We start from the raw sequence: 18,105 nt of genomic DNA on the forward strand, positions 1-18,105 counted from the left end.
AAGAAAAACATGGATGTCGAAGTTGTGAATATTTCAAGAGACTATGTGATTTAAAAGGAAAGACAATTAGAATGACAACCAGGAGCTTTGAATTCTGGTGACCAAATGATCCAAAGCCTGCTTTAGAGAGAAGATACAGAATAAGTGACTGGAACACTCAACTCAGGAAAACACTGGGTGGCACATTTCATCAGATTACATTATTATGGCTTACAGCAAGGCTGTATCAATTAACCGGTAATTTCAGAAGAAGGAATAAGGAACACAGAACGTCAATATTTCTCCAAGAGTCAGGTCTATCAGCTATCAAGAAAATAGCAAGGCATGGATGCAGTCTCTATTACATTCTGCTGGGCCCCACCAAGAAATGCTTCCCTTTCTCCAGCCAGACCAGTCATTTTTCATTCTGTTCAAATTTGGTTTCATCCTAAGAAGGCAAAAAGTCCCCTTGAAGTTGAAGAGCAATGGAGTGAAAAGTGGGAGGAGACTTACTGGAAAGAGGCTGAAAATATTGGCAGTGGGATGCAAGATGTGTAGACAATGTATCACATCTGCATCAACATCCCTGTCTAACCTAACAGAAAATGAAATATAGTATGCTTTGAACTGGGGAGTAATTGAGTCATCACAGTGCGTAGATGGCAAAAGTCCTGTTTTTTGTAAAAAAAAAAAAAAAAAAAAAAAGTGATTTTTTAAAAAATTTGAAAGGTAGGAAGAGGGGGGCTGGTGCTGTGGCGCAGAAGGGTAAGTCTGCCCATAGTGCTGGCATCCACAGGGGTGCTGGTTCCAGTCACGGCTGCTCCACTTCTGATCCAACTCCCAGCTAATACACATAGGAAAGGAGCTGAAGATGGCCCAGATCCCCGGGCCCTTGCACTCACGTAGAGACCTGGAAGAAATTTCTGCCTCCTGGTTTTGGCCTGGCCCAGCCTTGGACATTGCTGCTATTTGGGGAATGAACCACTTATGACAGATCCAATTCTGACTTTCAAATAAATCAATCAATCCTTAGAAAAACAAAAAAAGCAAAGAAAGGTAGAAAGAGAAAGAGAGATTGAGAGAAACATCTTCTATCTACTGGTTCACTTGCCAAACACCCTCAACAGTTTCAGGCCAAGCCAGGCCAAAACGAGGAGTCTGGAACTCCCTCAGGTAGCTGGGACCCAAGAACTTCAGCCATCATCTGCTGCCTCCCAGCATACACGTTCACAGGGAACTGGATCAGAGAATCCAAAACTTGAACCAGGCACTGCCATATGGGGTGCAGATGTCCCAAGAGGCAGCTTAATCTGTTGTGCCACAATGCCCACACCTTGAAGGTCCTATTTTTAGAGGTAAAGCAGGGGCCAGCACTGTGTAGTAGTGGGTAAAGCTGCTGCCTGCAGTGCCGACATCCCATATGGATGCTAGTTAGAGTCCCGGCTGCTCCACTTCCAATCCAGCTCTCTGCTATGACCTGGGAAAGCAGTAGAAGATGGCCCAACTCCCTGGGTCCCTTGCATCCACGTTAGGAGACCCGGAAGAAGCTCCTGGCTCCTGACTGGCACAGCTCTGGCCATTGCGGCCATCTGGGAAGTGAACCAGCAGATGGAAGACCCCTCTCTACCTCTGTGTCTCTTTAACTCTGTGTTTCAAATAAAAAAACTTTGAAAAAAAAAAAAAGTTAAAGCAGGGTCTGGCACTGTGGCATAGTGGGTAAAGCCGCCACACGTGGCACCAGCATTGGACATGGGTTCCAGTTTGAGTCCCGGCTGCTCCACTTCAGATCCAGCTCCCTCATAATGCGCTTGGGAAAGCACCAGAAGATGGCTTATGTGCCTGGGCCCCTGCACCCGTGTGGGAGCCCTGGATGAAGCTTCTGGTTCCTGGCTTTGGCCTGGCCCAACTCCAGCAGTTGCGGCCAACTAAGGAGTGAGCCAGCAGATGGAAGATTCTCTGTCTATCTCTCCCTCTAACTCTGCCTTTCAAATAAATAAATACATCTTTAAAAAAAGAAAAAGGCTATTAAAGCAGAGTAAAATGTTCTGGATACATCAAAATGTCTTCAGGTTCAAAAGAAAAAGAAGGAACACAGACATGACTAATGGTTTCTTAATTCATAAGACTGATATAATTAAATACAGTATATTTAAAATTGTGTTTTATATGACATAGGGTTAATAGTCTCACCACAAAAAGAACTTAAATACTGTTAATAAATGAGCAAAAGACAAAAACAGCCAATTCTCGAAAGAAATAATTCAAATAGCTGTTAAGCACATGAAAAGCTCTTAAGCCTTACCAGTAATCAAACAATGGCAAGTTAAAGCAAATGAATCTTTAGAAATAGGTAAAAGTAGAGCCGGCGCCGTGGCTCAATAGGCTAATCCTCCACCTTGCGGCGCCGGCACACCGGGTTCTAGTCCCGGTCGGGGCGCCGGATTCTGTCCCGGTTGCCCCTCTTCCAGGCCAGCTCTCTGCTATGGCCAGGGAGTGCAGTGGAGGATGGCCCAGGTGCTTGGGCCCTGCACCCCATGGGAGACCAGGAAAAGCACCTGGCTCCTGGCTCCTGCCAGGATCAGCGCGGTGCGCCGGCTGCAGCGGCGGCCATTGGAGGGTGAACCAACGGCAAAAGGAAGACCTTTCTCTCTCTGTCTCTCTCTCTGTCCACTCTGCCTGTCAAAAAAAAAAAAAAAAAAAAAAAAAAAAAAGAAATAGGTAAAAGTAGTTATTCTGCACTGTCTTGGGACAAAGACCTTGAAGCTGAAGGATATAAGAGTTTCATTCCAAGGGAGAATTTCCTTTGTTATATGGTAGTGACCTTGTCAGACTCACCTTGGCTTGGAAAAACCATGACCCAGAGAAGACTCCTCTCCTTTTATTCCAGCTTCATGTATACTAAGAACCCTACTTATGACTTTTCTTGCTAGAGACAGGGCTGCCCTCAACCGTAGTTCCAAATACTCTCATGGCAACAATGGAATAACAACTATTATACAATAAAAACATTCCGATTTAAATGTCTCTGGTTAATTTGGTTAATGAGAGTCAGATTTCACACCAGTGAATATAAAAAGCCAAGTTTCTTGACATGCAACAGGGGTGGGGAATCTCTTCTGCCAAGGGCCATATGGATACTTAGAACATCATTTGTGGGCCATATAAAATTATCAACTTAAAAATGAGCCTGTCACAGATTTACTGAACTTCAATTCCTGTCTGAGGTCACCTTGGTAGGGCCAGACCAAGTGATCTCATGGGCCTTCTATGGCCTCCAGGCTGGATGTTCCCCACCTAACATACAAGGTTGACACCAGAACCTGGTCAGCAGCGGCTGTACTAAATACAGGAAATACAAAATGAACAACTTGCAGCAACTCATTGCTGCCATGTCACCGTTGACATCCTCAAACTGTAATAAAGATTCTAGAGATTTTTTTTTTCCCAAGAGCCTCAAGGAAAAGGATGAGGAGGATTGAGTGACGAAGCTTTACAGGCTTGGGCTGACAGAGAAGAGAGCAAGCAAGTACAATATACCACCTTGAGGGCCAACAGCAACACTCTCCAATTCTCAAAACAGAATCAATCCCCTAAAAACCATTGCTGGGCCCTGGTGAGCCTGTGTGGAGAAATCAGGACAACACACTGACATGATGGAAGGACGGAAGCTGCTAACCCTATGTTAAAACAAGATGATGAGATAAAGAGTAGGAGGGGTCAGTGGCCTGCAATGGCCATGAGAGGCAACTACACGGTACACAGAGAGGAACACAGGCATGAGCTGTGTGCAGGGTACCAGGATGAGGAGAACAAGGTACTAAGACTTGCCAGATGTTGGAAGGCCATGGCTTCTTAAAATACCTTCCAGCTGCTTGATACGGTTGTTCTTGATGTCTAGGAGTTGAGTCAGCCTCTCCAGTTTTTCTTCGTGATCTCTGTTTTCATTATCAGCTTTTGTCATCATTGCCTCCAGTTCCTCCTGAAACAAAATAATGTCTGAACTTTTCTATCTCAGTGACCCAGTTCCAAAGGGCCCAGATAAAAAAGTGGAACTTGCTGCGTCAAGATGACTCACTAGCTCCTTAGTACGGCAGATTCTTCCCCTAGAAAAATCCCTGGGCTTCTCCCAGACTGCTCTAGGACTTCTTGAGCTATTAGTGTCAGAGTAGCAAGCTCCTTGAACTGCCAGAAGTTGAACTCAGAAGGTTCACATTTGCCATTGCCATTAGCTGGCCCCCTTCTAGTGCCAAGGTGCCGTGGCACACACAAGCCCTCAAGTTCCCCCATAGTTAGTGCCTCCTGTGTTTGCCTAGGACAGCGTGTTATCCGGCATCAGCCCTGGAAACAAAAGTGTTGCTTCATCCCCAGTCTTGGGAATGGTTTCCAAGTGCCCAGCTTTCCAACCCTTGCTGTACCATCTCTTCTTGCACCTGATAACACACGTTGATTTTGCGCTGCAGAATAAGCATGTCTCTAGTCTTTTCCAGTTCCAACGTGGTCTCTGCATGCGATATTTGCAACTCACTTAACAACTGGCAGAGTTTCTTTTCTTCTTGGATTTTTTGCTCACTGGGCTATAGAGGAGAACACATTGGAAAAGGGAATATAAATGAGAGAGATTGTAATAACTATTCTTCATAAAGCAATTGCCGATAGCAATAAGATGCCAAAACATAAAAAAAGATGTGTAGGGCCAGCATTGTGGCATAGTGGGCAAAGCCACCACCTGCAGTTATGGCATCCCATATGGGTGCCGGTTCAAGTCCTGGCTGCTCCACTTCCAATCCAGCTCTCTGTTATGGCCTGGGAGAGCAGTGGAAGATGACCCAGTTGCTGATCGGCACAACTCCAGCCATTGTAGCCATCTGGGGAGTGAACCAGTGGATGGAAGACTTCTCTCTTTCTTTGCCTCTCTGCAACTCTGCCTTTCAAATAATAAATAAAATTTAAAAAGAGGACTTGTATTACTTCTCAAGTGCTGTCTTCCCTACTCCTCATCTTCAGTAGCAGGAGTGAAGAGAGGTCACAGCTTCTAGTGGCTGTTTGCTCTTCAGAAGAGCACTTCAAGTCCTGAAAAAGACCTTACTTTTTTTTTTTTTTTTTAATTTGAGAGAGGGCGCGGTGGGGTGGGGGTAGATAGGGAGATCCCATGCACTGGACCATTCCCCAAATGCCCACAATGGTCAGGGCTGGGCAGAGCTAAGGCCAGGAGCTAAAGACTCAATCCAGGTCTCCCATGTGGGCAGCAGGAACCCTACTACTTGAGCCTCCACTCTTGCCTCCCAGGAACTGCAGCAGAGTTGGAAGCTGGAGTAGGAGCTGAAGCTGGGAATTGAACCCAGGTACTGAGATGTGAAATCAGGCATCTTAACAAGTTTTTTGTTGTTGTTGCTGTTTTAATTTTTTTATTTGATAGAATTAGACAGTGAGAGAGAGAGAGAGAGAGAGAGAGAGAGAGAGAGAGAGGTCTTCCTTTTCCGTTGGTTCACCCCCCAAATGGCCACCACAGCTGGAGCTATGTCGATCTGAAGCCAGGAGCCAGGTGCTTCCTCCTGGTCTCCCATGCTGGTGCAGGAGCCCAAGCACTTGGGCCATCCTCCACTGCCTTCCCGGGCCACAGCAGAGAGCTGGACTGGAAGAGGAGCAGCCAGAACTAGAACCCTGTGCCCACATGGGATGCCAGCGCCGCAGGCAGAGGATTAACCAAGTGAGCCATGGCGCCGGCCTGTTGTTGAGAGAGACAGAGACAGATATCTTCCACCCACTGGTCTACTCCCCAAATGTCCGGGGCTGGTCAGGAGTCAGGAGCTTCTTCCAGGTCTCCCACACGGGTGCAGGGGCCCAAGAACATGGGCCATCTTCTGTTATTTTCCCAGGGATACCAGCAAGGAGGTGGATCTGAAGTGGAGCAGCCAGGTCTCGAACCAGTGCCTATATGGGATACTGGAATCTCAGGCAGTGGCTTCACCCGCTATGCCCAACACCAGCCCCCTTATCCAGATTCTTAACCGCTAGGCCAAATGCTTCTTCCCAGATTCTAAATTTTATTAGCTATGAAGGACTGGGAAATGTGTGGAGCTCAAACTTTCTCTACTCTCAACATTTTTATATCCTTCCCCAGATTGTCCCTAACAAGATAAAATACCAGTTTTCTAATCTCTCCATCTTTCCTAAGGATATTTGCCAGAGTGGACTCATTTGTTCAGGGGACTGTTGCTTACCTCGATCTGAGCGGTCTCTTGGAATACAGCTAGGTGAATAGCTGGCTCCGACTGCCTGTCAGGAATTTGGGCAAGCGTGGCTGTCTTTTGGAGGATTTCCACTTCCTGTTTATGCTTCTGAAGCATGTTGGTTACTTCAAGCTTCAGATCTTCATTTTCAGCTGGAAGAAAAAAAATTTCAGAAAGTTGAAATTCTGTAGTTATTGGTAACCATGGTCAGAATTGGATCAAAAGCAAATTAAACTTTCCCACTGAGGTTTAACTCATTTTATAATTTTCTGAGAAAAGTAACTTAAAAATATTTAAGATGTATTTATCTGAAAGGCAGAGAGACCAAGACAGAAAAAGACACTTTCCATCCGCTGGTCCATTCCCCAAATAACCTCAGCAGTAAGAGCTGGGCCAGGATCTCCATCCAAGTTTCCCATGTGGGTGGCAGGAACTCAAATACTCAGGCCATCATTTGCTGCCTTGCAGGGTGTGCACCAGCTGGAAGTTAGAGCAGAGCAGAAGCCGGACTCCATCCCAGGCATTCCACTATGCACTGTGGGCATCCCAAGTGGCAGCCTAACCCCCTGTACCACACTGCTTGCCCCTCCAATTTTTTTTCTTATTTCCACAAAAGGCCTCTAGTTTATTGACCCAGTAAAATGAGGTGATAACATGCTCTCTGAAAACAAAACACCTGCAGTACACTCTAGACTGGAAGTAGAAACACCACCAAAACAAAAACAGGGTCACATGACTGACTACATCAATGTAAACTTTCTGACAGCACCAACCAAACAGCCACTTCCCCCCCACATCAGGGTGACTTGTAGGCAACTGGTTCCCTGGGCAGCCACCTCCATATGTACCCATCCTGCAGGGCAGATGGACATTTCCGTGTGTGTGTGTGTGTGCATGCACATGTGTTTTTCAGGGAAGGAATGTGGTCAGTAGTTAGTGTGTAGATCATTTCATCATCAAACATTAGAGAAGGGTTTAAATTAGATTGCCCCTAATCTTTTTATAAGACTTCAGTGGTGCAACATTTGTTTGGCTTAGTGGTTAAAATGCTGCTTGGTACACACATATTCCATATCAGAGTGCTTAGGTTTGCATCCCAGCTCTGTCTCAATTCCAGTGTCCTGCTAATGCATATTCTGGCATGCAGCAGATGATGGCTCAAACACACAGGTCCCTACCACACATGTGGGAGACCAAGACTGAGTTCCTAGCTCCTGACTTAGGCCAATGGAGGCATTTGGGGCGAGAACCAGGAGATGGCACAATTTCTTTCAAACAAAGATTTGTTTTTAGACTTCACTTGTACTTCCTACAAACTACAGGATCCTTTGCATATGCTAAGCATTATGCTTTAACGGCCCCTGCCTCATGTTTTATTGATGCCATGCTTCTTTTCCTTCTCGCTCCTATGTGAATATACTGGAACCTGTTAAGACTAAATATCAAGGTCCAGGCTAGGAAACAGTAGTAAGATGAGAGTCTTTATGACAGTATCCAAAAACCTTATGAATAATTATCTTCTGCAATATGGCAGGAAGAAAGACAGGGTGAAATGGTGGTGGTAACCAAGAGTGGTAATTTGCCGCTCAATATCACATGAGTGCTAAGAGAAAGATGCCTTCTATTTACCTCTGAAAGGATGAGCATAATAAGTGACAGCAAAATCTATTTTCAATACATTCAATTAATAAAATGGATGTTGAAAAATATTGAGTTAGGGGCTAGCACTGTGGCATAGTAGGTTAAGCTTCCACCTTCGATGCCAGCATCCCATATGGGCACCAGTTCAAGACCCCACTGTTCCACTTCCACTCCAGCTCCCTGCTAGTGCACCTGAGAGAACAGCAGAGAATGGCTTGGCCCTTGGGCCCCTGTACCCAATTGGGAGGCCTGGAAGAGGCTCTGGGCTTCTGGCTTTGGCTTGGCCCTGCCCTGGTCATTGAGGCCATTTGCAGAGTGAACCAGCTAATGGGAGATCTCTTTTTATTTTTTATTATTTTTATTTTTTGACAGGCAGAGTTAGAGAGAGAGAGAGAGAGAGAGAGAGAGAGAGAGAGAGAAAGGTCTTCCTTCTGTTGAGTCACTCCCCTAATGGCTGCCACAGCCAGCACTGCGCTGATCTGAAGCCAGGAGCCGGGTGCTTCCTCCTGGTCTCCCATGCGGGTACAGGGACCCAAGGACTTGGGCCATCCTCCACTGCCCTCCTGGGCCACAGCAGAGAGCTGGACTGGAAGAGGAGCAACTGGGACTAGTGCCTGGCGCCCCAACCAGGACTAGAACCCAGGATGCTGGTGTCGCAGGCAGAGGATTAGCCAAGTAAGCCACGGTACAGGCCTCTGTCTCTCCTTCTAACTCTGCCTTTCAAATAATAAATAGGAGCCAGAGCTGTGCTGTAGCAGGTGAAGCTGCCAACTGCTACAAAGGCATTTTTTATGGGCACCAGTTCGAGTCCCAGTTGCTCTACTTACAATCCAGCTCCCTGCTATTGTGCCTGGGAAAGCAGTGGGCCCCTGCACCCACGTGGGAAACCTGGAAGGTGCTCACGGCTCTTAGTTTCAGATTGCCATTTGGGGAGTGAACCAGGGATGGAAGATCTAATTCTGCCTTTAAAAGGTAGAGTTAAAGAGAGGCAGAAAGAGAGGGAGAGGTCTTCCATTTGCTGGATCATTCCCCAGATGGCAGGAACTGGGCCATTCTGAAGCCAGGAGCTTCTTCCAGGTCTTCCACGTGGCTGTAGGGAACCAAAGGCCATCTTCCACTGCTTTCCCAGGACATAGTAAAGAGCTGAAAGCTGTATCAGAGGTGAAGCAGCTGGGACTCAAACCAGAACCCATATGGGATGCCAGCACTGCAAGTGGTGGCTTTAGCTGCCATGCCACAGAGCCAGCCCCAATTTTTAAAGAAAGAAAAACATTGAGTTAAAAATTGGCACCTTTGGGGCCAGCGCTGTGGCTCAGTAGGTTAACGCCTTGGCCTGAAGCACCAGCATCCCATGTGGGTGCTCCACTTCCCATTCAGCTCTCTGCTATGGCCTGGGAGAGCAGAAGATGGCTCAAGTCCTTGGGCCCCTGCACCCATGTGGGAGACCCAGAAGAAGCTTCTGGCTTTGGATCGGCATAGCTCTGGCCTTTGTGGCCGATTGGGGAGTAAACCATCGGATGGAAGACTTGTCTGTCTCTCTCTGCCTCTCCTCTGTGTAACTCTGTTTTTAAATATTTTTTTTTTTTTTTTGAAACTCAATCGGCATCATGGCTCATTAGGCTAATCCTCTGCCTGCGGTGCCGGCACACCGGGTTCTAGTCCCAGTTGGGGCGCCGGATTCTGTCCCAGTTGCTCCTCTTCCAGTCCAGCTCTCTGCTGTGACCCGGGAGTGCAGTGGAGGATGGCCCAAGTGCTTGGGCCCTGCACCCGCATGGGAGACCAGGAGGAAGCACCTGGCTCCTGGCTTTAGACCGGCACAGCGCGCTGGCCGTAGCAGCCATTTGGGGGGTGAACCAACGGAAAAGGAAGAACTTTGTCTCTCTCATTGTATAACTCTGCCTGTCAAAAAATAAAAACAAACAAAAAAAAATCAGCATTTTCAGGGCAGGCATTCAGCGTAGCAGTTAAGATGCCCAAGTTCCACAACAGAGCACTTGAGCTTGATACCCCTGTTTAGCTCTCAATTCTAGTTTCCTGGCAATACGCATCCTTGGAAGGCAGTAAGTGACGGGCTCAGGTGAATGCATTCCTGCCACCCATGTGGGAGACTTTGAGTTCCTAGTTCCTGGCTTTGGCTTGGCCCAGCCCCAATCATGTGAGGACTGAACCAGGGCATGGGAGAACACATGCATTCTCGCTTTCTCAGTCTCTCAAATACACACTTAGATATTAAAAAACAATGGCACCCTTCCAAATGGGAAGACATTACATGGAAAAAACATGCATGGTACATTAGGCATCACGTTTTCCTAAGCATCAATCTGACCTAATTGCCAGTGCTCTTATTCTGGTTATCTGTGGCCCACAAAAGAACAGGATCAGGAAGGAGTGTGTGTGTGGGAGAATGGGACAATGATGACAAAAATTCCCTTATCCAAAGGCAGACGTAAAGAACGCTACATCTGAGAGCGCCCTCCAGGGCCTGACCTACCTTTCTCTTGGGATAGCTGAAGTAAGACTTTTCTCTTCTCCTCCAGCTCAGCATCCAGCTGATCCTGCAACTGAGAAACCTGCTGCCGTAGCTGTTCTCCTGTGGGCTCACCGTTCCAGTGAGCTTGGCTACTGCTCTCCAGCATGCTGAAAATGGCAAGCCAGTTGTCAAATGGATACTCAAAGGTGTGTGATTCTAAGTCTTTATTACCCAGTTTCAGCATCTCCTGGGCCTGGTTCACCTTTCATTTCCCTACATGTTTTCTTCTGCCCTTGCTTTATTTGTAACTGTCATTTACCAACTGCCTTGGAACTTCTGGGTCCCTCAGAGGAGTTGCTCAGTATCACTTCTGTGTAGGTCTCAAGCATCTCACTGAGCATAAACCAAGTCACATCCATTTCCCAAGGAACTTCCCCAGCACCATGGCTTTCTTTGGGCAGGTAACCATGAACCAACACATTCTCAGGCCTGCTGGATTAGCAATAGGGAACAAAATCTTCCTCTTCTCACCTCATTCATCTACTTTTATCAGTCACTAGTTTGGAGAACACTTTCCTTTGAACTAAATTATAAGTTAATCCTCTATGGATAGGACCTAAACTTTTCAATAACTCTGCTTCCCACTCCATAGTTGCAGGCTCATTCAGTATCAAGCACAGTCAGAACTTGCCATTTACATGATGAAATGACATTGAGAGCCAATTACTTCCACTTAGAGTTTTTCCCTATCACTTTAATAAGTATGGTGTGAATAATGTGCCTAGGCTAGTAGGAGTGTACCTTAGCGCCTTCTCATCATATATCACATGATGACCCAAAAAGAATATTCTGAGTGATGAAGAGAACAGGTTGGTAAATAATGGTGTCTGCCACAAAGGCCAACAAAATGGATAATCTTCACATGCCTTCATTTCGCCATGTTGTTTCTAGGACACCCCAATAAAATCTTCCAGTCCTGCTGCCTTTAACTAGGTCAGAGGCCCTTTTATTTTTAAAAACTATGAGCTGGGGCTGGCATTATGGAATAGTAGGCTGAGCCTCTGTGGCTACAGCATCCCATATGGGCACTGCTTCATGTCCCAGCTGCTTCTCTTCTGATCCAGCTCTCTGCTTATGGCCTAGAATAGCAGAAGATGGTGCAACAGCTTGGGCCCCTGCACCTGCGTGGGAGACCAGGAAGAAGCTCGTGGCTCCTGATCGGCCCAACTCCAGCAGTTGCAGCCATGTGGGGAGTGAACCAGTGGATAGAAGACCTTTCTCTGTTTCTCCCTCTCTCTGGCTGTAACTCCATCTCTCAAAATAAATAAGCCAATTCCCAACACTGGCTCCTGATTCCAGCTCCTTGCTAATGCAGGGGTGCTGGGAGGCAGTGGTGATGGTTCAAGTAATTAGGTTCCTACCATTCTTTATTTATTTATTTATTTTGACAGGCAGAGTTAGTGAGAGAGACAGAAAGGTCTTCCTTTTCCATTGGTTCACCCCCACAATGACCGCTGCGGCCAGCGCACTGCGCCGATCCAAAGCCAAGAGCCAGGTACTTCCTCCTGGTCTCCCATGTGGGTGCAGGGCCCAAGCACTTGGGCCATCCTCCACTGTCGCTCCCCCTCTTCGCGGAGGAACGACACTAGACCCTGCGCTGTTCTTTTGTCTGCTCGGCCCTTCCTGGGTTTGCTGCTGGTCCTTCCCGGGTTGGCTGCCAACCCTTCCACCTCAGTGGAAGGGCGGCTCCCCCTGCCACTTTCCCCACTTCCGCAGGGGAGCGGCACACCGCCGGCCGGCTCTCTCGGGGGCTGCTCAGATGTTATCCGGATGTTCCTGGTGCATGTTATCTCTCTCCTCCTTTATAGTCCTCTTCCACCAATCCCAACTCTGCTACCCACACGCCAAGCACGCTGCTCTCCTCCAATCAGGAGCAAGATCAGCTCCTGCAGCTCATCAGTCAAATTGGCGAGAGGCAGCTGTGTAGAAGTTGTTTACTCCTCTCCCAGCGCCATATTGCGGGAGAGCAGATGCATAGAATAGGTCTTAATTCCAGTAACTTAGTCTAGTCTGAGTTGCTCCCCACACTCCACTGCCTTCCTGGGCCACAGCAGAGAGCTGGACTGGAAGAGGAGCAACCGGGACAGAATCTGGTACCCCAACCCGGGCTAGAGCCACAGATATCTAATATCTAAGATATCTAATATCTTAAAGAAGATAACACTTAGGCAGCCAGTGTTGTGGCACAGCAGGTTAAGCTGCCACCATCCCATATGAGCACCAGTTTGAGTCCTGGCTGCTCCACATCCAATCCAGCTCGCTGCTAATGTGCCTGGGAAAGCAGTGGAAGATGGCCCAAGTGCTTGGGCCCCTACCACCCATAAGGAAAGACCCAGAAGAGGATCCTGGCTGTTGGCTTCAGCCTGGCCCAAGTCTAGCAGTTGCGACCATTTGGGGAGTTACCAGCAGATGGAAAATTGATATCTCTCTGTCTCTCCCTCTCTAACTTTGCCTTTCAAATAAGTTAAGAAAAAGGATAGGAGTCGGGAGCTGGAGCTAGGAACTGAAGGCAGGCAGTTGCAGGTGACTTAACCAGCATTCTAACCTCAAGGCTAAACTCCTGCTCCTGAATTGTAAACATTAAGGCAAAGTGGAGATTGCACACCTGTTTCACTTCTGGATGTCTCATGATAAATGTATGTTGTTACAGGGTGACTAGTTCAAACTTCAAATCTACCTAGCAGCAGTGTCTGGGACGCGTAAGGGAGAAAACAGCAGAGGAAATGCCATGCAAATTAGAGGGACACCATGGACCTATGTTGGTGTCTTGCACTACTCAGGACCCCAGCAGCCAAGAGCCTTAGCACCAGCTTTAGAGTGAGGCAAGACCAGACTGAAGCAGCCCAAGCCTCTGGCAATAAAGCTGCGGGAAGTGCCTGGCAAGAGCCCTGTGGGGGACAGTGTACCCGCCAACCTAGAGGGAAAAGGATGGGGGCACATTTCTCGGTCTCCGACAACCCAGCACCAGCATCCTCTAACTAGCCGAGAGAGGGTGGGGGCCATTTTGGATGTAAGCAACAGCTGTGCCAGCTTGTGTCTGCCTGCCTAGCAACCAGCCCAGAGGAGATGCCCGAGTCTGGCTGGGAGAACTGACAAGGGGCTGGGCTCTGGTGACTGTGGGAGGCTTGTGTGCTGGGACTGTGAAAGCACTGTGGCTGCATAGGAGGGCACAGGGTGTGGCTGGGACTTTGGGCAGTAACTGTGGGCAGTTCCACATGTTCAGGGCTCCCCGATTCCCTGGTGAGGGTCAATGCTGCAGGATCTGTGCTCACACAGAGGACTGCACAGATCCATTGTGTGGTTTCTGTGGCAACGCAGATGAAAACTGTACCCACTGGGGCTAGTGCCCAGGCATTGGTCACCTTTTAGGACAGGAAAGGAAAAAAAATTACCATGCTCAACTTAGACACTCTCCTTACTCTGAAACACAGAATAGAGCTCCCTGGCTGCACCCAGCAGACACCTCAGGGTATTCACTGAAAAAGCAGACACTCCTAATGCACATAGTTCAAAGAGAAAAGACATCACAGGGGAAAATAAAAAACCAACAAGTATCACCACAAATGCCGAATAATTATTGCAGCAATTCAAGAAACAGGAACAAAGAAGACAACATGACACCCCCAAAGGAACACAACTCTTCAATACTAAAATGTGAAGATGAAGAGATTGAAAAAGTGCCAGAAATGGATTTTAAAAGAAAGGATTACTCAGAAGCAAATTTATGAACTAAGAGAAATCCATACATGAATGAAAATTTCCCATGAAATTGAAATTTTAAAGAGAAATCAAGACAAATATTAGACATGAAGAATTATAGAACAAATAAGAAATATGGTAGAAAGTCTTAATAGACTCAGTGAAGCGGAAGAAAGAATATCCAAGTTAGAAGACAAATCTGAGGCTGGCACTGTGGCATAGCGAGTAAAGCCACGGCCTGCAGTGCTGGCATCCCACATGGGCACCAGTTCTAGTCTCGGCTGCTCCTCTTCCAGTCCAGCTCTCTGCTATGGCCTGGGAAAGCAGTAGAAGATGGCCCAAATCCTTGGGCCCCTGCACCTGTTTGGGAGACTCAGAAGAAGCTTCTGGCTCCTGGCTTCAGATCGGCTCAGCTCCAGTCATTGTGGCCAGTTGGGGAGTGAACCATTGGATAGAAGACCTCTCTCTCTGCCTCTCCTTCTCTCTCTGTGTAACTCTTTCAAATAAATAAATCTTAAAAAAAAAAAAAAGGAAAAGAAAAATCTGGAAATTTTATAGTCAGACCAAAAAACAAAAAAGAAGAAAACTAAAAAGCAGTGTCAGAGATTTATGGGATACTATCAAACAGCCCAACATAAGGGTCTTAGGAACTCCTGAATGCGTGGAAAGAGAATGGATTAGAAGGCTTTTTTAGTGAAATAATTACAAAAAACATACCAAATTTGCACAAAGAGAGGGATACCCAAGTACAGGAAGCACATACAATTCCTAACAGACATGACCAGAAAAGATATTCACAACGACACATTGTAGTCAAACTCTCCACAGTAAAACATACAGAAATGATTCTAAAGTGGGCATGAGAGAAACTCCAGGTTACTTTCAGAGGATCTCCAATTAGACTCAGAGCTGACTTCTCATCAGAAATCTATAGGCTAGTGAAGAATGGCGAGGTATATTCCAAGTATTAAGAGAAAAAAAAAACTGTCCACCCAGAATACTGCACCCTGCAAAGCTCTCATTTACAAATGAAGGTGAAATAAAGACCTTCCATAACAAATGGAAACTGAAAGAAATCTGTCTTCACCCATCCAGCCTTACAAAAGATGCTTCAGGATGTGCTGCACACAGAAACATGGTCATCACTATGAAAGAAGGTGAAGGCAGAGATCTCCCAGTAAAAGTACAAAGGAAATCAAAGTAAACAATAGGAATATTTATGGAAAAATGGCAGGGTCAAGTCATTGTTTATCAAGTCACCTTCAATGTAAATAGCCTGAACTCTTCAGTTAAAAGAGAGAACCTGGCTGAAGGGATTAAAAAAACAAAAGCCATCTATTTGCTGCCTATAAGAAACACATCTCACCAACAAAGATACGTGCAGACTAAAAGTGAAAGAATGGAAAAAGGTATTCCATGCTAAAGAAACCTAAAAAGAGCTAGTGTAGCCTTAATATTTGACAAAACAGACTTTAACACTCACACACACACAAAAGGCAATATGTAATAATTAAGGAATCAATTCAACAGGAAGATGTGACTATAGTAAATGTATATGCACCCAATTACAGAGCACCTGGCTATTTAAAACAAATGTTAGTGGATCTATAGGGAGACACAGACTTAAATACAGTAGTAATGAGGGACTTCCATAGCCCACTTTCAGCAGCGACAGATCACAACCAGAAAGAAAATCAGCAAGGAAATAGGTTCATTTATTCTATAGTGTTGACTAATTCTAACAGATGCCTAAAGAACCTTTCATCCTACAGATGCAGAATACACATTCTTCTCACCAGTGCGTGGAACTTTCTTTAGGATAGACCACATGCTAGGCCGTAAAACAAGTCTAAGCAAATTCAAACAAACAAACAAAAGACCAAAATCATACCATGCATCTTCTCTAACCACAATGGAATGAAGCTGGAAATTAACAACTCAGGACTCTCTAGAATAGATGTAAACACATGGAGAATGAATAACATGCACCTGAATTAACACTGGTCACTGGAGAAATCAAAAAATCAAAAAAATTCCTGGAAACAAATGAAGATGGCAATGCAAGATATCAAAACTTATGGGATACAGCAAAAACAGTATTAAGAGGAAAGTTTATAGAAATTGGTGCCTATTGCTGGCGCCGTGGCTCAACAGGCTAATCCTCCGCCTTGCAGTGCCGGCACACCGGGTTCTAGTCCCAGTCGGGGTGCCGGATTCTGTCCTGGTTGCCCCTCTTCCAGGCCAGCTCTCTGCTATGGCCCGGGAGTGCAGTGGAGGATGGCCCAAGTCCTTGGGCCCTGCACCCGCACGGGAGACCAGGAGAAGCACCTGGCTCCTGGCTTCGGATCACCGCCATGTGCCAGCCACAGCGCACCAGCCACGGCGGCCATTGGAGGGTGAACCAATGGCAAAAGGAAGACCTTTCTCTCTGTCTCTCTCTGTCCACTCTGCCTGTCAAAAAAAAAAAAAAAAAAGAAAAAAAAAATTGGGGCCGGCGCCGCGGCTCACTAGGCTAATCCTCCGCCTAGCGGCGCCGGCACACCGGGTTCTAGTCCCGGTCGGGGCGCCGGATTCTGTCCCGGTTGCCCCTTTTCCAGGCCAGCCCTCTGCTGTGGCCAGGGAGTGCAGTGGAGGATGGCCCAGGTGCTTGGGCCCTGCACCCCATGGGAGACCAGGAAAAGCACCTGGCTCCTGGCTCCTGCCATCAGATCAGCGCAGTGCGCCGGCCGCAGCGCGCCGGCCGCGGCGGCCATTGGAGGGTGAACCAACGGCAAAAAGGAAGACCTTTCTCTCTGTCTCTCTCTCACTGTCCACTCTGCCTGTCAAAAAAAAAAAAAAAAAAAAAAATTGGTGCCTACATCAAGAAAGGGGAAAAATAAATGAACTATCAATGCATCTCAAGGACCTAGAAAAGCAGCAAACAAAACCCAAAACTAGAAGGAGAAAAGAAATACTTAAAATTAGAGAACAAAAGTGAAAAACAAAAAATTACAAAAGATCAGCAAAATAAAATGCCGGTTTTTTGAAAAAAATTTTTTTTAAATTGATATATCATTGGCCCAACTAATGAAAAAAGAAGAGGAAGAATATCCAAATTAATAAAATTAGTGAAAAAGAAGATGTTTCAACAGACACCACAAAAATAAAAAGAACCATCAGAAATCACTACAAAGAGCTGTATACCACAAAGGGTGAAACCTAGAAGAAGCATACAGATTCCTAGATACATACAACCTACCTAAATTGAGCATGAAGACACAGAAAACCTAAACAGACCAATAACCAAGATGGAAGTTTAATCAATAATAAAGACACACACACACCCCAGCAAAGAAAAGCCCAGGACCAATGGCTTCATTACTGAATTCTACCAGATATTTAAAGAACAACAAATTCTTGGGGCCAGTGCTGTGGCATTGCGGGTAAAGCTGCCACCTGCAGTGCCGGCATCCCATATGGGCACTGGTTCGAGTCCTGGCTGTGGTTCGCATCCTGGCTCCTAGTTTTGGATCGGCATAGTTCTGGCCGTTGTGGCCAATTGGGGAGTGAACCAGTGGATGGAAGACACCTCTCTTTCTCTTTTTCTCTTTCTCTTTCTCTCTCTCTGCCTCTTCTTCTCTCTGTGTCACTGATTTTCAAATAAATAAATCTTAAAAAAAAAAAAAAACTCCAATTTTTTTTAAGATTTACTTGAAAGAGTTACACAGAGAGAAGGAGAAGCAGAGAGAAAGAGGTCTTCCATCTGCTGGTTTACTCCCCAGTTGGCTGCAACAGCTGTGCTGAGCTGATCTGAAGCCAGGAGCTTCTTCTGGGTCTTCCAAGTGGGTACAGGGGCCCAAGGACTTGGGCCATCTTCTACTGCTTTCCCAGGCCATAGCAGAGAGCTGGATTGGAAGAGGGGCATCCGAGACTAGAACAGCACCCACATGGGATTCTGGCATTGCAGACGGAAGATTAACCTACTACACCATGGTGCCAGCCCCATAAATAATTTTGTAAGCAAAAAGACACTTTTAAAAGTTAACA

General features: G+C 46.5%; 1 protein-coding gene across 12 annotated transcripts in view; it reads right to left on the reverse strand.

Moving 5' to 3' along the window:
- Nucleotides 1-18,105, reverse strand: part of RPGRIP1 (RPGR interacting protein 1) — a 92,918-nt gene that overhangs the window by 35,368 nt on the left and 39,445 nt on the right. For 5 of the 12 annotated variants that reach the window (XM_070053919.1, XM_070053918.1, XM_070053917.1 and 2 more), the window contains 4 exons: nt 10,342-10,487; nt 6,201-6,361; nt 4,410-4,553; nt 3,841-3,958 (listed from right to left, as the gene is read on the reverse strand). In XM_070053919.1, the coding sequence (XP_069910020.1) occupies nt 3,841-3,958; nt 4,410-4,553; nt 6,201-6,361; nt 10,342-10,487 (569 nt within the window). Of the gene's footprint in view, nt 1-3,807; nt 3,959-4,409; nt 4,554-6,200; nt 6,362-10,341; nt 10,641-18,105 lie in introns of those variants that run through there. The other 7 variants (XM_070053925.1, XM_070053924.1, XM_070053922.1 and 4 more) reach the window with 3 other exon arrangements.

The sequence above is a fragment of the Oryctolagus cuniculus genome, chromosome 12 (genome assembly GCF_964237555.1).
Source record: "Oryctolagus cuniculus chromosome 12, mOryCun1.1, whole genome shotgun sequence".
Taxonomy (NCBI): domain Eukaryota; kingdom Metazoa; phylum Chordata; class Mammalia; order Lagomorpha; family Leporidae; genus Oryctolagus; species Oryctolagus cuniculus.